The 23,961-nt window shown below is 44.5% G+C and overlaps 1 protein-coding gene across 2 annotated transcripts in view; it reads left to right on the top strand.

The window, feature by feature from the left end:
• The window catches only part of luzp1 (leucine zipper protein 1), a 54,228-nt gene extending 32,078 nt beyond the window's left edge, over positions 1-22,150 (top strand). Inside the window, exons 3-8 of one of the 2 annotated variants that reach the window (XM_071903429.2) lie at positions 2,475-2,887; positions 3,107-5,387; positions 5,996-6,597; positions 6,818-6,997; positions 14,442-14,736; positions 15,266-22,150. In XM_071903429.2, the coding sequence (XP_071759530.1) occupies positions 2,756-2,887; positions 3,107-5,387; positions 5,996-6,597; positions 6,818-6,997; positions 14,442-14,693 (3,447 nt within the window). In that variant the 5' untranslated portion in view covers positions 2,475-2,755 and the 3' untranslated portion in view covers positions 14,694-14,736; positions 15,266-22,150. Of the gene's footprint in view, positions 1-2,474; positions 2,888-3,106; positions 5,388-5,995; positions 6,598-6,817; positions 6,998-14,441; positions 14,737-14,781; positions 15,219-15,265 lie in introns of those variants that run through there. The other variant, XM_071903430.2, reaches the window with a different exon arrangement.
• The last annotated feature ends 1,811 nt before the right edge of the window (positions 22,151-23,961 follow it).

Raw genomic sequence — 23,961 nt, 5'->3', positions numbered from 1 at the left:
TTATTCTGAATATATATATAGATATCTCTGAATGTTTTGAAGCATTTTACTCCACTGGACCAGGATCAGTCAGGACAGGTTAGACAGTTTGGATCACCTCAGCTTTATGAAGACAACAGAGAAAAATTGGCATATACCTCACTTAACAAGCAACAGCTGGGCAAAGCTAATGCAAGACAAAATGTTTTTATTGACTAAGGTGTTTTGGCTCCAAACTGGACAGCTAGGCAAGCAGTTTTCTCTCGAACATTTTTTTTTTTTCATCTGTCTTTTTCCCCTCTCTCTTCAATCCATGGCCTTTATTTTGCTTAAGTCATGTACCTCCCCCCAAGAAGAGCACCAAACCACTAGACCTCATGAAAGTAGGGAATAATTAAAACACTACAGCAGAACACTTTGATTTCACATTGTGCTTTTTTATGAAATAATCATTACCATATTGACTCTCAACGCTTATTGCCTTGGTTCTTGTTCAACAAGACTTTTAATGAATTGTGGGTAGAGTGGTTTGGGTTTTTACACCAAATGAAAAGATAGAAAGTATATGGGGCTATGCCGGAGTAAACCATAATGGCAAGTTATACCTTGTAGTATACCATGTACGTACATAGTCCCTGAGATGAAAAGATAAGTAAATTAAGTGCACTGGTTGATCTTTTTACGGTTCATTTAATGTAAAAGAAATGTCAGCAAACTACAGTACTATTTATGTGTATTGGTTTGTTGCTGCAGAAAAGGCAATCTTTGAACATGTTATTGTAGGCAAGGGGAAAGAGGAGGAGGTATGGAGGGGTAGCTGGTTGTCTTGAGGGTCGATAAGTGATGATGTGTGCAGATGTGATGCCCTACCCTCAGGTCGATATTCCCTCTCGGTCAGTGGGGGGAAGGTTGGTAGAAGAAGGGGGGGAGTAAGGGGGAGGATAGGATTTAGAAGCAGGAGTAGGAAAGCCCACTACCTGAATGATGCATGAGACAAAAGCAGCGCTGGTTAGATTTATAGAGACCATGCTGACAGCCTGGCTCTGTGTGTGCTAATGATCTGTGTTCCCATCATACAGACCTGCTGGGCCTACAGGGGGTGGAGGTTTGCTTCATAATGAGAACTAGCACATTCATCTTCTCTGCTGCTGTAATGACTGTAGGAACATACATATGTTCTACCTCTGACATAACTCTACTGTCTAACAAGTTAAGGGACAACACAGTGTTGACATTCAGTGACATGACTGGAAGTATGCAATTAACAGCCTTATATTTGTAGCAATTATGGGATTACTGTAATGTCGGAACTAAATTCCGCCCTAATGTCAGAATTAATTTGTCGCTACGCAATATTCTCTGTCACGGAGGAGTAAAACAGCTTTGTTTCATTCTTACTGCCTTCCCCAGAGACCATGAGTGGTGTAGTGTTGTGACGGGCCTATGATGTAGTCGTTGCCATGGTGAAGGCTGTGTATGTGTGCGGATGGGGGTATGTGAAGGGAGGCCGGTGTCATTGAGATATGCTGCTGTCAGCAGAAGCAGGCAGGCGGGCTGGAATCAATGTTATGATGGTGGACTCAACAGCAGGGAGACGACAATGGGTGTGCGCGCGCGTGTGTGTGTGTGTGTGTGTGTGTGTGTGTGTGTGTGTGTGTGTGTGTGTGAGTGTGTGTCTGTCTAAACCCCCCTATACACATCCCCCCCCCCCCATCTCCTTCAACAACATAAGGCAAGGTGAAATACATGGTGGTTGAGTGGCAAACAGAAAGAGAAGCATATTATGTCCACTTATTGCAAGCTTGGTTGTTATGATGATACCTTTGCCACAGATAACGTATTGTTATCTGAGTATTATGTATTATGAATGAGGGGATCTTACTAAATAAAGGCCAACTCATGTCTTGGCAACTGAGAGACTAATTCCTGATCTCACTCACAATGCATTGCTCTAAAATGTAACCAGATAGTGATTTGTTGAAGTGTGTACGTGCTAAATCGTGCCTCTTATCTTTTTGTGATCTGCCAAGGTCTTTGTGTGTGTTTGTGGGTACGTGTGTGTGTGTTTGTGTTTATATTTGTGTGTGTATACATGCGTTGGTGTTTGGCCCATTCTAGTCCCCTCTTATGGTTTCTGTCGCAGTAATCAGGCGGAACTGTGAAATCATATGCTGACTGTGCTTGTCTGCTACAGTGTGCAATCAATTTCTCTCTCTCTCTCTCTCTCTCTCTCTCTCTCTCTCTCTCTCTCTCTCTCTCTCTCTCTCTCTCTCTCTCTCTCTCTCTCTCTCTCTCTCTCTCTCTCAGGCCTTTTTACACCTCAGCAAAGTTTATTCAATACAACTGCAGTTAAGATTAAGATTTCTTTGATTGTCATTGCCATTTTTCCACCTAATCCCTCAGCAAATTAAGAGGCTTCCTCCTTTGAGAATACAAAGGGCTGTCATTGACAAGTTAGGGATGATAAATTGTTGTTTCCTCTCTCCCTCCTACAGATGACAGATACTCCTGCTGAACACCACTTTGAGGGAACCTCAGCCTCTTAAAACTACAACCGGAGAAAACAACAACGGAGAAGTGGGATCACTGAGAGAAAGGAGCATTTCCCCACCTGAAAACACCTCTCACCTGGGCCTCCATAAATCATTTAAACAGAACCCAAAGGACTTGCTATCACTGCCACACAAATGTGGACCTCCCAAAACATTGTCATCAAATAACTTCACCCAGGTTAAAAAACGAATAAGACAGATAAAACACAAAGAACTGTGTAGCCATGTCTGATCACAAAGACATGACAAATCGCCACCTGCGGCACAAGCTGCAGAGTCTAGGCCGAAGACTGGATGAACTGGAGGAGGCCACCAACAAGCTGCAGAAGTCTGAGGATGAGCTGCTCGACCTGCAGGTCAGTACTTGTAGCATGTATACAATTTAATGATGCTTATGCAACTGTTATGACATCTGCATGTGTGTGTGTGTTTGTGTGTGTGTGTGTGTCTGCATGCACACATACATATGTGTGTGCGTGTCAGAAGCGCTTGAGTGGATTGAGGTTGAATTTGAGAAAAGAAATAGATGAGTACATTCATGAATTGTTGAATAAACAACTTCCTCTCCTCTGCAGGACAAGGTCATCCAGGCAGAAGGCAGCAACTCCTCCCTGCTTGGGGATGTGGAGGCTCTGAGGAAACGCCTGCTGAAGATCCAGGGCAAGGATGAGGAGGTACGCAAAGCCGAGGACCTCTGCCGCACAGTGAGAGAGAAACTGGAAGAAGAGGAGAGCCTTACTAAGGAGCTGAAGGCAGAGATTGAACGTCTGCAGCGGAGGATGGCCGAACTGGAGAAACTGGAAGAGGCTTTTGGGAAGAGTAAGTCAGACTGCAGCCAGCTCTGTCTCAGCCTCAATGAGGAGAAGAACTTGACCAAGAAGCTCTCGTCTGAGTTGGAGGCCCTCAAGGCCCGTTTGAAGGAGGTGGAGGGGTCAGAGGCGAAGCTGGACAGGGCAGAGCAGGCCTTAGCCGGGGAGCTGGAGAAACTCAAAGGATTCACCCAGACCTTTGTGAGTGAACGTAAGAGGCTACTAGAGAAACAGAGGGAGGATGAGAAGATCATTCTGAAGCTGACAGAAAAACTGGAGCACCAGAAGAATCGCCTCGGCATGTCAGCGGACCCCGGTCGCGCAGATTTCATGAGGTCACGAATTGAAGATGAGCTGTCGTCCACGGGCCTCCTCACCAGCAAGCGCAAAAAGAGCCTTGACTACCTGAAGTTGGCCGACGACAACATTGGTCTCAGGAACAAATCTGAGAATGAGAAGAACAGCCTAGAAGGCCCACAGGAGGAGGACAACAAAGTGAAAGAGTTGACCCAGGAGGTAGAGAGGCTGAAGAACCGCCTCAAACAGCTGGAGATAGTGGAGGAGGACCTGAAGAACTCTGAGTCCAAGAACGGAGAACTCCATGACAAGTTCCAGATGGAACGGAACCGGGCTCGCCAACTCAGCGAGCAAGTGGAACAGCTCAGGACGCAGCTCTGCGGAAATGGCGGAATTGGAGGAAACGGAACTGGTAATGCGGATAAACACGGCAATGGAAGCGCTAACATTTGCCCCAACAGCCCCGCTAAGGTCCTGGAGAATGGCAAAGCTGAGAACGAAGAGATTAATGTGAAGGGAGGTTTCAGACAAGAGAAGCCCAAATACAGGAGTGCTGCTGCTGTCTCAGAACCAAGCTCCCCCAAATACAGGAACAGGGAGCTGTCTCCTCAGCACAAGAGGGAGACCAAGCTGAGGAGCAAAGAGCTGAGCCACTCGGAGGAGAGCTCTCCTAAGTCTGTCAGGAGAGCCCTCAGTCCTGCTCACAAGAGCAGGAGGACACCCAAAACCACAACTACTGCGAGTGCATCTGATAACGGAATAAGAGACACGGGAAGAGGAGCAGAGGAGAAGATTAGAGGAGCCACTCACAGCGCTGTAAATGCATCTGCTAGTGATGCCAAGAAAGTGTCTGTCCTCAGTCGCTACCCTCCAGCAGCTAATGACCAGAAGCCATGGAGGACAGCTCAGAAACAGAGTGATGGGGATAGCAAAAAGAGCAGAGTAGATAAGTTTTCAAAATTGTACGTTGGTAGCGATAGCGAGTCAAACAATTCTGATGTTGTACCTGAGAGCTCCAGTAAAGTCAACAGCATCTCCGCACTAGAGAAGGAGACAGCATCTGCCTCAGATCAGGAATGTCTGGACCAGGTTCAGGATTCTGCCGCTGTCCCCGTCTCCATCGCCAGCCTCTCCAAAGCCAATGGATCCTACACAGCCTACAGATCCCATGTCACTCCACTGTTGCCCAATGACCAGGGGTCAGAGGGTCATTCCTCTGCCTCTGAAACAGAATCTACTGGTTCGAGGCCCTCTGAACCAGAACCTGTGACTGAGGTAACTACTGCAACTATAAGCAGTAGGACTGCAGCCTCCAAGTATCCTAGATACTCCCATGTTCATGATTCGCATTCAGAGGGTTCCTCCTCCAGGAGCTCGTTTGATGAAGAGCTCCATAGCAGATCACTGTTCGCTGAGGGAGGCCCCCAGGAGCCCACACATACTCCGTCAGGGATCGAGATCCGGCGAGTGTGCAGCCCACGCGAAGCGCTGAGGTCAAAAGCTGTCATCAAGCCTGCCATCGTCGAGATTGACAGGAAGGAAGTGATGATGTCAGAACCTTTAGCTACCAATGGCAAACCCAAAATCTCCACCAAACCAGTCGTGACCACCACTAGTAAGATGACCAGTAGTATAACCATCTATCCCAACGACCCGAGCTCTTCCAGAACCAGCAGCCGCAGCAGCAGTGTGTCCAGTGAACCCGCGGCCATCAAAGAACGCCACACCTCCACCAGCAACATCCTTATAGGTAGCTTGTTTTTCACTTTTGCATACACTAATTGGTAGAGCAACAGATTCATTTTTCAAAGATATACAAGAACTTATATTGCATCTGTTAGTTATTATGTGCCCGTCCTTGGTATTGCATTATAGTTAGCCTTCTCATTGCGTTGCTTTGCAAAGTATAGTTTTCAGTTAACCATAACTCAAAGTTCTAAAATTTCAAAAGCTATATTCCATTTTCACAGATCATATGCATGTTAGCACCACACAAGACACTTTATATAAAGGATGGTATCTATACTATACTAAAAAAAGAAACCCTATTTGGCTGCTTTTTGCCATCTGTACTGGACCCATCACAATTAAATACAATTTCTATATAATAAGAGTAGACCTTCAAGGGATACTCTATTCTCAACAATCCACATGTTCTACCTAAGTAGCTTAGTTTTAGGTATTAGACTAAAAAAGTTTTTGCCACAAACTTTTTGTTAGATTTGGTTTAAGGACTAACCATGAAGTGCTGTATGAATAGATTTTGATTTGACGTTATGATAGACACTGCATTGTTTTCCACCTGTTGCTCCCTCGAAATGCCTGGAAAATATTTGATTTGATTTTGGTTATTGCCAGGTCCCAGCAGTGAGCACCGTGGCAGCATCTCCGTCCCGTATGAGATTTCCATCCCCAAGAGTGAGATCGCCCTGCGGCCCTGCCAGGGCCAGGACTGTGGGGCAGAAGACCAGGACGACCCCTCATCAGGGTCCAGCCTGCATGATTCATCTAGAGTGGAGACCACCACCAGCCACCTGTGCTCCCAACGCAGCAACTTCAGCCTCCGGTCCCCGGACACCACCTCCGCAGACTTCAACGACACAGAGTCGGGCTTCGAGAGCAGCAGCAGTAGCACTACCACGGTCACCAGCTGGAGAAGCCAGAGACACAGCACACAGCACTCCCACCAAGACAGTTTACCAGAGATGAGGAACGTGACCGTGAGAAGCACCTGGAGGAACCGGGGCCCTGCGTCAGTGGATGAGACAGGCGGTCGAGGAAGAGAGGGTCCCAGGATGATGATGATGGATGGCGGGTCGGAAGATGAGGCAGAAGCCTCGACCACATGGAGGGCCTACCGGGCGACCACCGTACTCGACACAGAGGAAATGGTAAACAGCGGAGCGGGACCTAGTGGGAATGCTGCAGCACAGAAAGGAGCCAAGCCATCCCCTGCAGAGGTAAGGGAATGACTGAATACATGAAAGGAATGCATAACTTGCTTGAAGAAATGACAAGACAAGAATGAAACACAACTATGAAAGAATAGTATCAAACAAATATGGACTAAATTAGTAAAATTGTTGAGTCAATAAGGGGAGGAGAGAAGGAATGAACTACCCTAATTACTTTATGACTGCATTATGTTGCTCTTTCTGTTGCTCCCTGTGACTATCCCAGGTATACATGCGTAGGATCAACAGTGTGGTTACTAGCACCAGAGACGTCCAGGAACCGGGGGTCCGCCGGGGCAAGCGCTCCCAGTCTCCCACCATGGAGGCAGGGGGCCTGGGAAGGACCATACCCCACGAGCCTGTCTCCTCTCAGTCCTGGGGCCGCTCATACACACAACAGCCCATGGTAGGACAAACCACTTTAGGTTTTTACACTGTTTAGTCTCTTATAAATGTCTTTTAGGACTTGTTTATTTCAGATGAAGCAGCTAGATATAAAATTTTAACACAAATGATTGATGCAACAAGCAGTTTAAGTGGAAAGAAGATGGGAAAGTAGATAGCGCTATCTCAAATAACTTGTATCTTAAGATAACTTAAACAATTTGACACTGCAAAGGGAAAACATTTGTGTAAAACTCAAGAAAATATTGGCTTGATTTCCCTGAAGTGTTCTTATCTGACTTTGAAGATGAAACATTTGATTCTTTATTTATCTTCAGACAGTAGAAAGTTGAAAACGGTGTCGGAGTTTGGCAGCATTTTGCTGGGGATTTCACACGCTTGGAATATTCAGTCTGTTAAGGATAAGGAATGAAAAATACTCCCTCAAAGAAAGCATCAACAGAAGCTAATAGGGAAAGTTTCTGTTCTTTTTCCATCTTCTTCCAATAGCTTCTACTGTCCAAGACGTGTCTGGTCATCATTGATACTTGGCAAGGGAGGATACATGGAGTGTTTGGCGCCATTAGTATGACAAATATTTCTTAGTATTGGTGTTGAATGTATATTTTCATAGGATTTTGTTTATACTGGATGTCAAATTCATCACATCTGGAGGTCGGACACAAGAGAGGATAATTTGTATTCTTCAAACAAATTTACTTAAAGTTGAATTCCTCCCTTCTTAGAAAAAAAGTGGTCAGTAAGTTAAATGGGGGCTTTCTTGTGCCTGTTTTTATGGTAAGTCTCTTGAACATGTTTGGCACCAAACAGAAGTGTGCCTGAGCTTGTGCCTCGCACCTAACTTTCAAAGTACTCTGCCAGATAAAAATTGCTGTACAATTGTAGGTATTATCGGTTCCACTGTGCAAATAGTTTTGTCTTGAAGATAAGAGTCCAGAAAGCACAACCACAGGGTTTAGCTCCTGGTGTGTCCACTTTGCATGAGAGCTCAGCTTGTATTTTTCCCTGACGCCAGGCCCTGGGACTTCAAGCTTAGCACAGCAGTTCTGTAGGCCCCACTCCTGCTGCCCTAGTAAGCACAAAGAGAAAAGGGTGGGACAAAAAAGAGGGAGGATGGAAATGAAAAAGACCTCAACAGGGGGAAAAGAAGGTTAGGAAAACCTCAAGGAGAAGAAAATAGCTTGCTTGTATTTAAGTATGCCAGCACATTTACCGTCTGTGCCCCTGCCAGGCTGCATTGCTATTCTACGCACACATAACCGAAGATGGTTGTTCAAAGGCTCACCTCCATGGAGCTTGAGTGTGTTTGTGTGTGTGTGTGTGTGTGTGTGTGTGTGTGTGTGTGTGTGTGTGTGTGTGTGTGTGTGTGTGTGTGTGGGCGCGCGCGCGCGCACATTCCTGTATGCAAGCATGTACATGTACCAGTGTGCATGTGTGCCACGAACTTGGAATTATATGGTTTCATCTGCAATCAGTAGTTTTGAGATAGCATTTAACTTTTCACATTTAACATGGTAAACTTTATTAAACCTTTGTAAAAATGTTTTATCCACAAACACGCTCTAACATCTAACTTCATCCACATGTAAAAGATTGTGGACCTACATTATATGAATAACTCATTTCTGACCAAAATGCCAGATTGCGCCCTGTAATTTCATGTACATGTGCGCGCACATGTATGCGCTCACGTGTGTGCATGTGTGCATATCTACTCTTTTTATTCACTGAGAGCAAAAAGGTTAAACAAGGCATCAGAAAGATGAGGTGAAAATTACAAATGAGCTACAGTAATAACTTACTTGTCTATTGGTGTATAGCACACTGTCAAATGGTTGTAGAAACACTAACAAACTGGGCTCCATAGCTACAACAACATGTCAGTCTGTCAGTTTGACAAACTAGGCTGGACTAGAGGCCTCTGGGTAGGATCCCTGTGTTTTCCTCTGCAGATAAACTGGACCAGGGATTGAAGATTGATTTCAGACACACACACACACACATACACACACACACACACACACACACACACACACACACACACACACACACACACACACTATCATCCATCATCTTTGATAGTGTTTTCCTTCTGGATAATAAAGATATCAATAGTTTAGTTTATTTTGTCATGTATTCATACAGCAAGCTAGAATCGGCTATTGAAGACGTACTAAGGAGTTTTCACAAGATACAGCTCAATGCTTTTTCATTTTTTGACTTAACAAGACCAAACTTGGTATGTAGGCTAAGGAGACTACATACAGTAAGTCTAGATAGAGACTGAGATACACCTATACTACATACACTATATACTTTATACTACATAAACATACATGCACACATACTATTTAGAGGGAGGGCATTTGCTGCTTGATTATAATTGCTACAGATTGGCCCAACTGGTGACATAATTTGTGGTAGACAACATGCTTGCTGTTGCTTTGTTTTTTGTATACAAGCATGCATGAACACATCCCGAATCCTCCGCCCATGGCCGGCCCACTACAATGTTGTTGTTTATGTTGCTGTTGCGGTTGAGCCACGAATGCAGGGGCCTCCTTTTGGAAGTTGATGGAGGGTTATTGACAGGTCAGGACCTGGACATCGGGGGGGGTTACGGGGTCACAGCCGTGTTCTACAACAAAGCCACGCTGCGCTGCTCAACGGCTCATTGTCGAGGCTAGTTATCTGCTTCGTGGGTTCTGTTACTCGGAGCCTTTTCACACCGCAGTGCTGACTGACGCAGCCCTCACTGGCCCAGATGATCACTGGTCATGTTGTCCTTCCCACTACACCTCCCTCCAATCTTCAACATTGGTGGTTGATGCGTGTAACAAGTTTGAACCTTCACATATTTCATGGAATTTCCAGATTTCTCATAGACACACAGCCACACACCAATATGCATCAGTCATAACATGAAAAGACAATGGATACAGACTCCCAAGCCTTAAGCTGGGGCCTCTCATCTCCAGCCAGGACTAACATGCCCTTAGAGCTGTAATTGCTGTTGGGTTTTACCTTATTACACACATGTACACACACACACACATGCACAAGCATGCATGCATATAAGGCTCCTCTGTCTCATTAGTCTTCAATGGGCTTAATGAAATCAGTCTAACACTGAGCCTTGACCCTCAAACTAATTGCTCCTAGTGGGATTAATAAAGTTGTTTTGAATTTGAATTTGAATCAAACCTCCCTTCAGCACCACTATGGACTGGTAGAAAAGCCATAGGGGACTGTCACCTTTGTCTCTTCTCTCTCTCTCTCTCTCTCTCTCTCTCTCTCTCTCTCTCTCTCTCTCTCTCTCTCTCTCTCTCTCTCTCTCTCTCTCTCTCTCTCTCTCTCTCTCTCTCTCTCTCTCTCTCTCTCTCTCTCTCTCTCTCCCCTGTCTCTGTTTCTGCCCTTCCCCCTCTTTCATTTGTCATCCAAGCCCTGACCCGAACAAAGTGATTTCAAGTCATGTATTTGAGGAGCTCTGTCAGGGTCACTGCCCAAGTCAATTCTACCACATGGCCTTGACCCCGGCTCTGCATTAATTACACACACACACACACACACTCAGGACAGCTTCCCGTCCTTCCCCTCTCAGTCTAGTTCATTAGCCTCCTATTCAACCCCTTCCTGTCCCTGTCCCTCATCAGTCACCCTTGATAGCCCTACTTAGAGATGGACTATGGAGTATTTCTCAGGAACTGGGCTCAGCGCTGGCTCTGAAGTGGTAAACCAGCTGTGAGCTGATGAGCTGCCCGTCTTGTTGTTATTCCTTCAGTTCCTTTTGTCAATTATGTATTGTGTACTCTGTTATGCACATTTCCTAAACCTGGTTAGTGGGTACTTGTTCATCCAAACCTTAGATTTATGAACGGGCCAGTCCATCAGATAGGAATCATGAGAAAGAATTGCTACAGTGCAAAACAAATGTGGTCCATATCGGAATTGGTCTTGTAAGTGTGTCTTGGAGCGCTTCCAATTAGCTTTGGTTTGGAATTTCAATACATTTCAGTGGTCCGAACAACCTCTATTCCCAAGAGGTTTGTTAAATGTAACAGTAGTTAGGACAATGGGAGGTTAGAGATTAGTCTGTGATTGCAGTGTCAAAGGTTGATAGAAGTGAGCTGTGTTATTACAAGCTTGTCGATTGAGGCACGAGGTCTGAAAGAAGAGGAATGTAGCTAGTCATCATTAACCAACATCACATTGACGTTTCTTTCACCGGTTATCTGTACTCGTCTATCTGCGGCTGACCCTTGATCTATTAAAGGTGCAGTCTGTGATTTATTAGCTAAGACCATGCAGGACTAGACGGTTAATGTCGGGTCAGACTATTGCGCCTATGGCGGTATTGTGCTTAGAAAGTTACTCCTCATAAATTCTCAATTCTCTTTGAGCATAGCAGGATTGAAGGATTAGCGGTAGGTTGGAAAAACTGCTGGAAATGCACAGGGAGCACAGGGAAATTCTCAGTGTATTCTCAGAACCTGCGGGTTTGTTTTTGCTAGAAGTATTGCTCAGAGATTAAAATCTCATAGATTAAAATCTCATATCGACTTGTCTTTCATTTCTGTTTATAACCGTCCATGTCAAAGGCTTCCCAGTAAACACAAGTGATGAGAGGAGTGCAGACCAAAATCAAGTTAGACCAGAAAGGCGCTCTCGATCAATAATCATTTAGGAGGAGACAACACTCCCAATTCCTTTAAGTACCCTAGAGCGACCTAGGAAAACTGATAGCTTATTGATTAGCTTTCTTTTTTTACCCTCATGTATAAATTATTTGGTTGTCATTTGTTCTGCCCCTTATGGGAGAGTGAGTGATGCCTCTTCGTCTATTGAAAGGTCGTGGTCATATCATTATGGTCTTCCTCAGTGGCTGCTGTTTGCCCTTGATTCCTGCCTTTAGTTTCCCTGAACTGGGATAAATGCTACACATTTTTAAGGCTCTGATAATGGGCGTGGTGAGCAGATTCAGTGTTGGGGAATGAGGACATAGGATGTGGTCCAAAGCACACTTGAAGTCCAATTCTGATATCAATAAGGCTAGCGGTTCTGTGTTAAAACGGGGAGTACTCGCTTTCTGTAGCAGTCACTCCACACCTCGGGGTACAGAACAGAACGGCATTGTAGTATTTCCTCCCCGCTGTAGCAGTAGGAAACCTCAGGCTGTAAATGAATGGGCCGTGAACTTATGTTTGGCTGAGGACAGCGGGGCCGATATGGCCGATGAGCGAGATACCAAAACATCCTTTGTTGAGTCGAAAACCAGTGGCAACAAGGTGAAATGTGGGATCAGGACTGTACTTATATTCACCGTTCGCCTGACATGACCTGCACAGAAAAAGCCCTCTGGAAAAACGATCTGAGCAGGAGCTGAAGCTGGATGGAGTGGCGTTGAGTTGTCAGTAGGAGGTTAGAACATCAGACAACAGATACCGCACAAATGGCCTGTGAAAAAAGCTGATTGAAGAATGGCTTTCCATAAAGTGTGTTGTAACCATTAAAGATAAATCAAATGCTTCTAACAGAAATTTCAATAAGCAGTATGAGTTAAACCTTTTCTGAAATGTTTCGACTTGGGTGTCATGATCATTGTCGTGCCGGAGAGGTGATTTAGAGTTTGGTTTGACAAGGCAACATCATTCTTCGAAATCGGGAATGAAACCAAGGGGAGACAGATATAAAGCAGGGATATAATTTGTTCTGCAGAACCTGTGACATGCTGGTTGTGTTATTTCTTATATCTGCTGGTCTTGATTCTGTATTACAAAGCAGAATGTTTTCACGGCTGCCTTGTGCTGTTTGGTTTTTTAGGGTGAATTCAAAAGCACTGTGTTGAAAATTTCTCGCAAGCTATTTTTCTCAAGAGAGCATGAGACACGTTTGACAGATAAGAGCTGACTAAAGGATTGGTAGAGATTAAGAATCTGAACACAAAGCCTACAACACAGTTTATTATCTCAGAACAGGAGACTATCCTGTTCTCTTGACACATAAGTGATTAGCAAAAGATATGTACAAGTAGGAGCACTAGTTTTCTCCACCCAACTTTTTTGTTTTCATATTGTTGGCTTGTCATCCTGCGTTGCGAGAGATGATTTATTGCTTCTGATTCTGACTTCCTTTAAATACCAGCTTTCCAATCAGAAGGCATTCCAATGCGTTGTGAACAGGAGCAGGTCTGTGATGACGGCAGCACAATCTGGCACATCAACCTACTTAACAACATTCATTACAGGCTGACAGCCCAAATATTTTCTCAAATTAACATTCAGCAACATGGGAAAACAATTCTCCATAGCTCACACAGAACAACTTGGAAGAAAAATCTTTTTAAGCTTTACTTTTACAGAAGCCACTTACATTTTAGGAACTGTTTGGTTGTATAGTAAATTACACTCATTTTCAAGCTTTTTTTGTTCTGGACAAAGGAGAAACTTGAAATCTCCTTCAATAGATGCCACACTTTTTATTGTCTTGTGTAATTTTATTTAATGTTTTTGTTTTAAGTCCATTAAAGTGTACTGAACAATGAACAAACCTGCAGTTCGGGGTAGCAGGAACACTGGAGGCACATTACATGGCAACCTTGTGAAAACCCCTGGTCCTTCAGCAGTGGCTTACCATAGAAGGAGAATGTGCCGCTCTGCTGTTTCCTCCCCCTGGTGACTACAGCAGGAAGTGACCACATTGACCACGCCTATTTGGCAGCGTTGGCTGGTGACTGATTTCCTGTCTGTTGCCCCTGGAGACCAAGAAAGGCAGTCCAGCAGGGCTCCATTAAAGCCAATTAGCGAGAATGCGTTCTAAAACTGCCATCAGAAGCCAACTCCAACCCACCAAATGTCACTAATTATGGTGCTTTTTTAAAGCTGAAATTACAGGAGCGGGGTGCTGTTTCTGTGTGTTTAGGAACTGCATCGTCATCTAACTCTCGCTTTCCTACAGCAGGGTCACTGAGGTTATGTGAGGGGACGTGCCGTTGTAGCCTCCACAGACTAGTAACTTGGGGTTTGTTTTCTAGTCAGCCCACCAAATTATAAATCTCTCAGCTTGGGGTATGTTTGGGGTTTTTGGTTGGGAATTTTTCCCCTGGCAGAAATCCACATGGCAGATTTTCCTTGTCACACACCAGTTAACATAAACAGCATGTATCTAATACCCAAATAATACACTGCTGGACTAAACAAGGCCCCACACTACCCAAACAAAATGCCCTGGGCTCTTATATAAAACTACACAATGTGGCATTAATTGAATAATCTGACCTCTATTTTAATGCGTTTTTGTTTCTATTATGACCAAGCCGCTGCCAACCCAATCCCCGCTTATCAAACAAAGAATTGCTGGAGCTGCCAGGTTCAGATTATGGGCAGTGGTTTTAATTCAGCATCTTTTCACCAAGTATTTCCTTTATCTCCTTTCTCTGACTGTTCCAGGCTGCTGACAGCATGGAGCCCAGTCCCACCCCCAGTCCCAACCCCAGCCACAGCCCGGCCTCCTGGAGACGGCAGGCACCCAGCAGCGACTCACACCACCTGGGGAGCTCCTACGACCGGGCGTCCAAGACGGCGGGGGCCTCCTCCAGAGGGGAGCCGTGGTCCAGTAGGGGTCAGGGGTCAGGGGCTCGGGCCGAGGGGAGGAGCGGAGCGGGGAGCAGACCTTGGAGCCACCGTCAGTCTGAACACTAGACTGAGCCTGGGCTGAGCAGGACATCCACAGCATCGAGGACAGGTAGGAGAGAGCAGCTCCTCTCCTCTTCCCTTCTCTTGGCATTAGAGTGAGAGAAGGGCCGCCTCCTGACCAGACTGAAACTCCTCTGAGCTCTAATTAAAGGAAAAAATGATGTTAATTACTCTTACTGCAATCATGTCACATCTCTTAGGGGGGTTTCACACCAAACTAGCTGTATCAAGCTGAGCAGAGCTGAGATGTAACACACTGGGTGTAGTCCATTCATCATGGTTGCGGCAACAGGGTGGTGTAGGGAGTTTTGGGTTCAATCCCCGTAACGGCAAGCGTCCGCCCTGCTGAAGTGTCCATGAGCAAGACACTGAACCCTACCAGCTGCAGGGTTGCTGCTCTGTAGCTGAGCCTGCACTCTTTCTCTTCAGGGATCAATAAAATACTGTAAAAAATACATGGAAAAAGCATGTTCCTGAAGATGTGTAGTTATGATAAAATGCCAACAGTGATGATCAGTTTGATTATATGTCACCACTGAAAAGAATATTAAGACCTTTTTCTTTTGTTTCTTTCACAGCACTCCATTAATCTCTCAACTGCACACGGAGGGCCAAACCCCAGTCTCCCATCAACCAGTGGCTACATCTGTTACCACCTATCTCCATCAGACAACATCTGCTGCTTTTATAACGAGCAAAGAAAAGAAAAATAGCAGTTGCAGCCATACAGAACAACAAACCACTGACTCGACATCCTCACTCTGACCCTGAGCGTACGCCGAGACGCGGACAGCCCCTTCCTCTCCGGAACCTTCCCCCGTCCCGGAAGAGGCATAAACCCACAGACAAGAGAGTCCAGTGCCTCCGCGGTGTTTTGGAGGTCGCCTCACCAGCCCATGTATCCTCTTCTGCTTCTTGCGTTGGATGTATTATAGTGTAATCCCGAGACTTGACAAGGGAGAGGCTGGCATGCTGGGGATGGCTGGAGATCCTCCTGTGTGCCAGGGTTTAAAGGGAGGTAGAGCAAGAGAGAAAGAGAGAGAGAGAGAGAGACGCTTAGGATGCCTTTCTGAGAGGACCATGACCGCGACCCCAGTGGAGTTTTGGAAGTATGTCGCTTTCCCCTTGAGCTCACGCCACAATTTCAACGACTTTTTATTACTGAAACGACCCCCGATGGATGTGGAAGATGCGTCTTCTCCTCGCAGGGTTGGAACTTCATGCAAAATTCTTCACAAACTAAAGGATTTGTACCTTAAATGTGACCAAAAACAGGAAGCAAATTACCCACATTGCAGCCGTGTGTCATGATATTAACATTTTCTTACTGCATTCGCATTTGCTTAGATGACAATACCAGCCGTTATTTCTAGAGTTTCCTTTTTTCTCACAATCAGACACACACCCCCAAACACACACATACATATATGCATGCACACACAAAGACGCAAACACATGCACACACATGTTTAATCTTGAGATTCAATTTCAGCCCATACGTCACCACTTTTTGGCATGCAGTGACCTCAAACTGGATTTGATGTGTAGAGAGCATTTGCATGTTTGTAAGTAATAAATGAAGAGCACTTGGAGAATTGTAACTCAGCATGCACTCTGCTTTAAGGATGACTGGTTGGCCTCATTTTAGGAGGACACACACACACACACACACACACACACACACACACACACACACATTATATCTGTTAGACCTATTACCTTATTTATGCTTTATGCCATTTTCACCAGTTATTTTGACTCTTAGTAATTTGCTTCCTGTTGTGCACCATCCTTTCCCCTTCTACTTAACCATATCAAAACAAGAAAACTGATGTTTGCACTCTTCAATGGATTGCAATGTGCATATTTTAAAAAAGGGGTTGGGGGAGGGGGGTTGTTTATCACTTCAAACCATGCTACAGTTCCCATGGTGCTTTGTTTTGCAGTGGTCGCAACTGTCCTCCTTCATGCAGTTTGAGAGAGCAATAGCAAAATGGAGTTTCTGTTTCAACTGAATATTGGAACTTGGAGTACCAGCAAACTTGGCCTGGCAAGGCGGACGTATTTTCAGCGCTGCTGTAAATATACACGCCAGCCAGTCATAGGAAGATACAAGTTTGGTTTGGTTGGACTTGGGTATTGTACCTCCAACCACAAGGAACTGTCAGTCCAGCTTGTGTGTGACTGGGTTCGCCGTGCGAATCGTCGCAAAACTTCTCTCCTTTTTTTATTTCTATAGAGGTGTATTATTTTGTTACAATATAAAATCTGAACTTCTGGTTGGTGGGCTGGAGGAGTATCTCTTGTCTCTCATTGGCTGGGGCCATAGTAACCATGGGGGTGCCATAGAAACACAGATTTAGTCATTGGCCAGTATCAAATGGGATGTATTCATTGAGGTAAAATGTTTTAAAACGTGAAGATAGAAATCTGGTGCGTCTCTGTGACAGAAACCTCTTCTACATTGCTGAACTTTGTCTGATTGTTCTTTAAAGTTACACTCTTTGAACAGGCTCCTGCTGGCTTTCATGTCTGACACACAAGATCCACTGTAATACCACGGGCAATGTGAACTTTGATCTCCCAACCAAAACCTGTTGTATGATGAGATGGGATGCCATGTTGCTTTTGGAATGCAGCTTAGAATGGCCTGTTGCTTGACGGCTTGATATTTGCCAATGGAAAACAGAACCAATCCCGTACCATCGCCTTCTCCATCTCCTAAAAGGGAGACAGTGCACCGTAACCATAACTGTGACATTTTGGGAGACGTGGGATCTGATGAAGAACTTGTGTCTTTTGAAGCCCGATCTCCATCTTGTTCCTCTGCTGTCATGGATTTCAATGCTGTTGTGTCAGACTCTGGTGGGAATGACCTGTTACATTTCTCAGTTCTCCTGTATTCTACCAGCCTCCAACTTTTTGCACCATACCATCTAGCTGTAATATTTATTAGTCTCCATATATAGATATATATATATATAAATATACATGTTCTTTTATTGTGAAGAAGTCAGCTTGGTGACAGGACCCCAGCCTGTGACAGTCCTGTAGCTTTGACAGTTTACTGTTTGTGCAAGCAGGAAATAGTCATTATATGCAATCAATAAACTCTCCACCCATGCAATGTCTGTAACTATCTCAGAGTTGTCATGCAGTACTTCATTATCTCTGTCATGATAGGAAGGGATGGCTGTATAGCGACTAGGCCGCTAAGTCCAAACTCACTGGTTCGTTTCCCTTCAGTATGTACATTTTTATATTCTGTCACTAATCGTTCATGTTGTCGTCGTTACTCTCCTTTTGCCCCTTTCTAGAAATATCTATGAACATTGGTGCCTTGATTTAGGAGGGGTGGATTGTCCCAACAAAGTCAGTAGTATTCCAGTCACACTATATTCCTCCACTTGCTGTATGGACAAATGACATGAATATTGATTGTACGGTTTGATTTTTTTTTTTTTTTTTTTAAACGTTATATTGTTGAATGGAAGATTGTTAAAGTATTTTGATTCAAGTGAAGAACATTTTCAAAAAAAAAAGCTCCCTGAGAAAATTGTTTTTTTTTTCTAACCCAACTTCAAAGGACCCCTTACAAGAATGTAGACCGCACCGCCCAAACAGTTATGTCCTTTGGATCTGTCTGTCAGAGTCCCAGGGTGCAGCGCAGCTTCAGAAAGTCTTAGTGTTGCCATGTGGCCTTTTCATGGCTACTGCTGGCTTTATGATATTATGTGTTCAGAGCAAAAACAGAACAACCACACTGTGCGGAGCTCTTATATGCCAAGACTTGATGATCACATGGTCCTTTTACTCTGCTCTCCTTTGGAAAGCTTTCCCTGTTATTGTTGCTACCACCACTTTTCTCATTTACTGAGAGAAATGCCATCTCTTTCCTTTCCCAACCCATCTTTTCAACTTTTTCCAATCTTCCTTTTAGTATTTTGGAAAAGCCAAGTGTTACAGCGCTCTCTCCCTCCCTCCCCTCTTCCTCTCCTTCTCGATTCCTTTCTCCACATCTTCCTTGGACCCTTGTTTCCTTGAGGTATGCCTTGATTCTTAACAGCAGTGATATGTGTTGCTGGTTCAGAGAGCGGTTTTATTGACGGCCAGAGGGCCGTCACCAGATAGTGATGGACGGCCCCCTGGGTAGCTGAAAGGTCAGAGGTCAGTCCTGCATCTAATCCTGTCTCTTCTTCTTGACTCAGGGCTTCTAAATACAGGAGAGAGGAAGATGGACAGCTTGGCAGTGATGTCCGCTTTAGGGATGATTAAAACAGGAGGAGATCAAGTGTCCAGTTCCACCAGTGCTTGCCCTGCCAGAAATGCACGTGGCTGTTGTCCATCAGTGTGTTTCTATGCAATGTTGTTATTAATATGTCAGTGAGGACTCTCGTTTAAAGCTTGGCATGTGAACTGGAGTGTCATTAGCTGCTGTAGATGGCCCAGACTGGTGAGAAGGTGCTGAATGACAAATGTGTGTGTGCCTGTTTGTGCGCATGTCTATGTGCATCATGCACGCACGTGTTTTTCAGAGTTTGGCAGAGTGGCATGTGGAGCTGGGAATTTTTCTTTTTTAGAGGCCGACATCACCCTGGCTCGGGCTCATATAGCACCCTGGTGATGTAAGTCCTGACACCCAATGCCCTCCTCACACCTTATCCTGTTTTACTAGCACACATCTTCACCCACCCACACTTCTCCTGCCTCACCTGTTGCCCTCCACCCACCAAATCCTGCAGTCTCCCACGCAGGCAATCCTAGTTTCCCCCATTCTCACTCCCAACTGTCGCCGCTTCATTTCTCCTCAAATCCTCTGTCTCTCTCCTGTCCCTGCCCTCCTCTTCCCACCATACAGCCTCTACTACCTTCCTCACCTTCTACTCTACTAACACCACATCTAAAAGACCCCCCCATGACCCCCACCTCCCCTCCCCCCACCCCACCCCCGTCAGAGTCGGGGTCCCAGGAAGAGCCCAGCTGTCGGAAACTGTAGGTTTTATGTGCGTTGGAGGGTTTCCCCTCCCGGAGACGGGCTTCAAAGAAAGCCAGGGCTTTTTAAAGGGCAAAGCTGAAACTCCATCCTCTGCTATGCACGCCGGCCGTTCTTCCTTACCAGGCCCCAAAGTACACTAACACTATTGTGGTAACTGTACTATACATCCACTCCGTCTGTGGACACTGTGTGCCGGGACGCCTTGACGTGAACTTGGTTGAATCCTGTTGAGACCGTAGTCTGTGTGTTTTGGGCTGCATTCCACTACCCACATAATACAGGTTTTATCCATTGCTTCTAATGGTTAAAGAGTGTTGACATGATGGAATGTACTGACTGGTCATCTGGGACGCGAGTGACGACATTACAGGTTTCAGGACTTGTATAAAGACCCAACTGGATGCCGTTCAGATTTTGTTGGCTCCTTTTGTCCTTGACTGATGGTGGTGTTGCCACACATTTCTTGGCTCAGATAATCAATATAATAGCTGCTGTTGGAGCGGATTATTTAAGATATGGCTGTGGATGATGTGATTTAAAATTCCGACGAGAGGAGAGGAGGCGGTTAAGTCGAGCAGCGAAGACGCCAGCTAAACGGTTAACAGAAATCCTCTGAACTTCTGGTGGTGTATGTATAAACATCCGTTACTTACAAGTCATTGTTGTTTCCCTCTTTATAAAGTTAGTCTAGAATGTACTTGGTGGAGATCGGAGTGGCTGGGCGGAAGTGGCTCTCGGGTAGTGAGCTGGCGCTTGTCCTCAAAGGCCTCCATTGTAACGCCAGGGTCATGGTGTCATTGGGTGGCGTAGGCCGTAATCTGCACTTAACCAGCACTTAACTTTAAGACCTCAAACAAGTAATGCCCCCTTAGTCCCCTTTGTCAAAAGTTGCCCTGCTTTTTTTTTTTTTTTTCTTGTGTGTCCCGAAATTGTACTCCAAGTCTATTTTCAGTAGTTGTTCGCTGAATGTACCATAGTCAGAGATGTTAGTGAGTTAGGTAATTGTGTTTTTGCACCGGCCAAATTGAATTTTATCTAAGAAAAGTTGCTTAGAGTAACTGTTTAGAAAATCATCTCGTCAGATTGAGAAAGGAATCGCGTGGACTCAGTAAATGAACGTTTTGAATACTTCTGGAGGCATGGCACCCTATTGTTGCCCTATTGCCTCCGTCTCAGCCTTCTAACATTGTGCCAAAATCATTCCACAGTATTTCTAGTTTACAGATGGAGACGGTGCCAATGTTTCCCCAGATGGATACCCTGTCTCTAAGACTATTATTACTGAAATAAAGGGGAAATATTCAATTTGAGGGTTTTCTTTTTTTGTTTTCTGCTTATGTATGTTTTTTTTTTCTTTGTTAAACAAAAGATGTCTTATTTTGGAAGCTATATCGGATAGATTTTATTTAAGGAAAATCTTGTAATTTTGTAAAGTGGGCCTTATTATTGAAATATATTAAGTATTTGTCCTTTTTTGATTTTAAGAATGATATTTTTTGCAAGATAATGCATCTTCCTCGTTGTTATTACACTCCTGGAGAGTACTTTTTCCTGTATTTTGTGTTCGTTGTTTTAATGCAAGACATTTCTCACGACCTGGAGACATGATGATACGCCATGGATCAGAGAGAGAGACCGTTTATGAGAGAGAGAGCGAGAGAGAGAGAGAGAGAGAGAGAAAGAGGGGCCAGGGTTGTGTCATAGTCATTGAAGAATGAGAGCTATGTGCGTTTTATCAGAGCTGAGCAGGTCTGCAGTGCTGAGTGGTTCACCATGTGTTGTCCTGTTTTATCGGGAGCCGCTCTGTGTTCCAGGGTCTCCGCTGCCCCGTTCTCCCTCGCTCATAAATTCAGGGTTTCTGCATCTTGTGTGCTGTATGTTTGTAAGTGCTGCCAAAGAAAGAAGTGTGCAGGCCCTCCGATGCACAGATACTCACTCAAACACACACACACACACACACACATAAGTAGGAATAAAAAAATACATATACTTATGTAAAACTGGATCTCCTCTCTCTCTTACACACACACACACACACACACACACACAGACATTACATGCACAGACACAAGAATTTCAGGCCTGTACAATCAAACCCAGGAGTTGGAACTGTTTTTTTTTATATTGCTGTGTGTTTATAAATGGATTATGTCTGCAGAAGAGGGAGACAGACAGACAGACAGCGGTGTCAAACACGGAAATGTATGTAATGAAATCAGATCAAAAGGGTTTTATGATTTATTATTGTTGATGTAACGAGCGCTGCTGCTCCAAGCTTCTCAGTGTGTCAGCGATGCGAGGCGGACTGCGTGGGGATGCTGTTTTTCTGTTTTAGACTTAATACATTGTGCATGTTTTAACCTTACTGTGGCTGGCGCACTCTGCATGTAGGTCTCTTGAAGCTGCCAACTGTACAGCGGACTATGTATTCCAATAAAAATAAAAACCAACCTGTTTGTAACACGTCTTCATGTTGGAAATCTGTGTCAGTATATGTATGTGTGTGTGTGTGCCTGGCTGATCTTGTGTGGTTTAGAAAGTTCACTGCTTTCACCTCTTTAGCTGAACAAGCTCAGCAAGTTTTGATTTCGTAGTGGTACACCCTGTGTGTGTGTGTGTGTGTGTGTGTGTGTGTGTGTGTGTGTGTGTCTCTAGACTTTCTCCAATCCACAGGCATGTATAGAAGAGAGAGAACTGCAACTGACAGCATGCAAAATAAGCAAGCAGACAAATGAGGCAAATTGGTCAGGAACGAGGAGGAAAACCACAAGCTGTTGTGGAATGCAAAGTCAGCGCCCACACCTTTCTGTTAAACAGCTAAGCCTCGCTGTGTGAAGGGTCCTGGTCCCCCACTGCACAGATGAACCTTCAGTACAACCGTGCATTCAGCATTCACAGGCCACACACTTCACACTACCTGAAGTGTTCGTCTAAAATAGTCATTTAATCTAGTGCTGACTCAGATACTCTTACACTCTTATCTGTGACATTCAATGCATCCCAGCAGTTATTTTGTGATGAAGTATTGTAATTTACTTTTTTTGGTGTACTCACTTTCCCTCAACCTGCCTTCTCTACATTTCCCAAAATGCCTTTGGACAAGGTGTAGGTGGTGTAGGGTTTTGTGTAGGTGGAGAGAGCGATGGGAGTATTTCATTGAAGTGGTGCTGGAAATATTTCACTGTGATGTCACGTTGTGTCACGTTGTCTACATTTGGCCAGTTATCCACGAGAATGAGAAAAAACAAACAATAAAATGGATCCAGAATTTCAAGGTACATTACCAACAGCTGTTTTTAACAGAGCTGGATTTTCCCTTTTAAAGGTCCCATATTACTCAGTTCTTATGATTTTGTTTTCAAATATACTATGGCTCAGGATCAAATTTTAACAATATTTATAATTATTTGATCATATATGTATACAAATAGAGGAAAATTGGAATTCCTCTAATATAGCCCCACTTGTTTCCACAGCAAATCAACTTGCAAGATTTATTTTTCCATTAGGCGACAAAGTTTTGCTACTGGTGCAGAGATCTACCGAAGAAAGAAAAATACACTTAAAACAAAAAAAGACTTAATACAAGATTAAATCACTTAAGATTTTTTTTTTTTGCAGTGCATTCCACATGAGGAGAGCCTAACTATTCTCACTGAGGAACATGCCACACTGGTTCAGATCTCTCCCTTTCTCACACTCATACACACACACACACACACACACACACACACACACACACACACACATACACCCTGCTCATGTCACCAGAGCAGCACACAGTGTGACTCAACTTCATCAAAATAAACTTTGCATTGGGACCCTCCATAGGATTGCAAAATGATTTTAGCGTTGCAAGATGATACATTTGACAATATTATTACATTTCAAATCATGAATATACGCAGCCTCAGGGCTTCTTCTGCTAATTAATGAAGTAAAAAGGGAAATGGGATAATAAAAATCATTTGATGTAAAAGTTCACCATTGGGCACACCTGCAAAAGAGGGTCTAGAGTATGATTTGTTTTGTTTTTTGGGGAGAATCACTTTTGTACAGCGCAGTGATGCTGTGTGTGGAAGTCTCAGGGGTTAACGCTGTCTCCTGCCTGTGTGGTTTAATCTGTCCTAAGTTCATACGCAGGGAGGTGCTGCCTAACACTGTGGTGCCTGCTTGGACCCTGGTACTCATGAGCCTCAGTGCTGATGCCTGACCTGAATTAGTGGTGTGAAGTCAACCATGGAAATGACTCAGTCACACCCCAGGCAAATCTATGCA

The sequence above is a fragment of the Centroberyx gerrardi genome, chromosome 17 (genome assembly GCF_048128805.1).
Source record: "Centroberyx gerrardi isolate f3 chromosome 17, fCenGer3.hap1.cur.20231027, whole genome shotgun sequence".
NCBI classification, from domain to species: Eukaryota; Metazoa; Chordata; class Actinopteri; order Beryciformes; family Berycidae; genus Centroberyx; species Centroberyx gerrardi.
The sequence above is the reverse complement of the archived record's forward strand: the minus strand, read 5'-3'. Positions and strand labels throughout refer to the sequence as shown.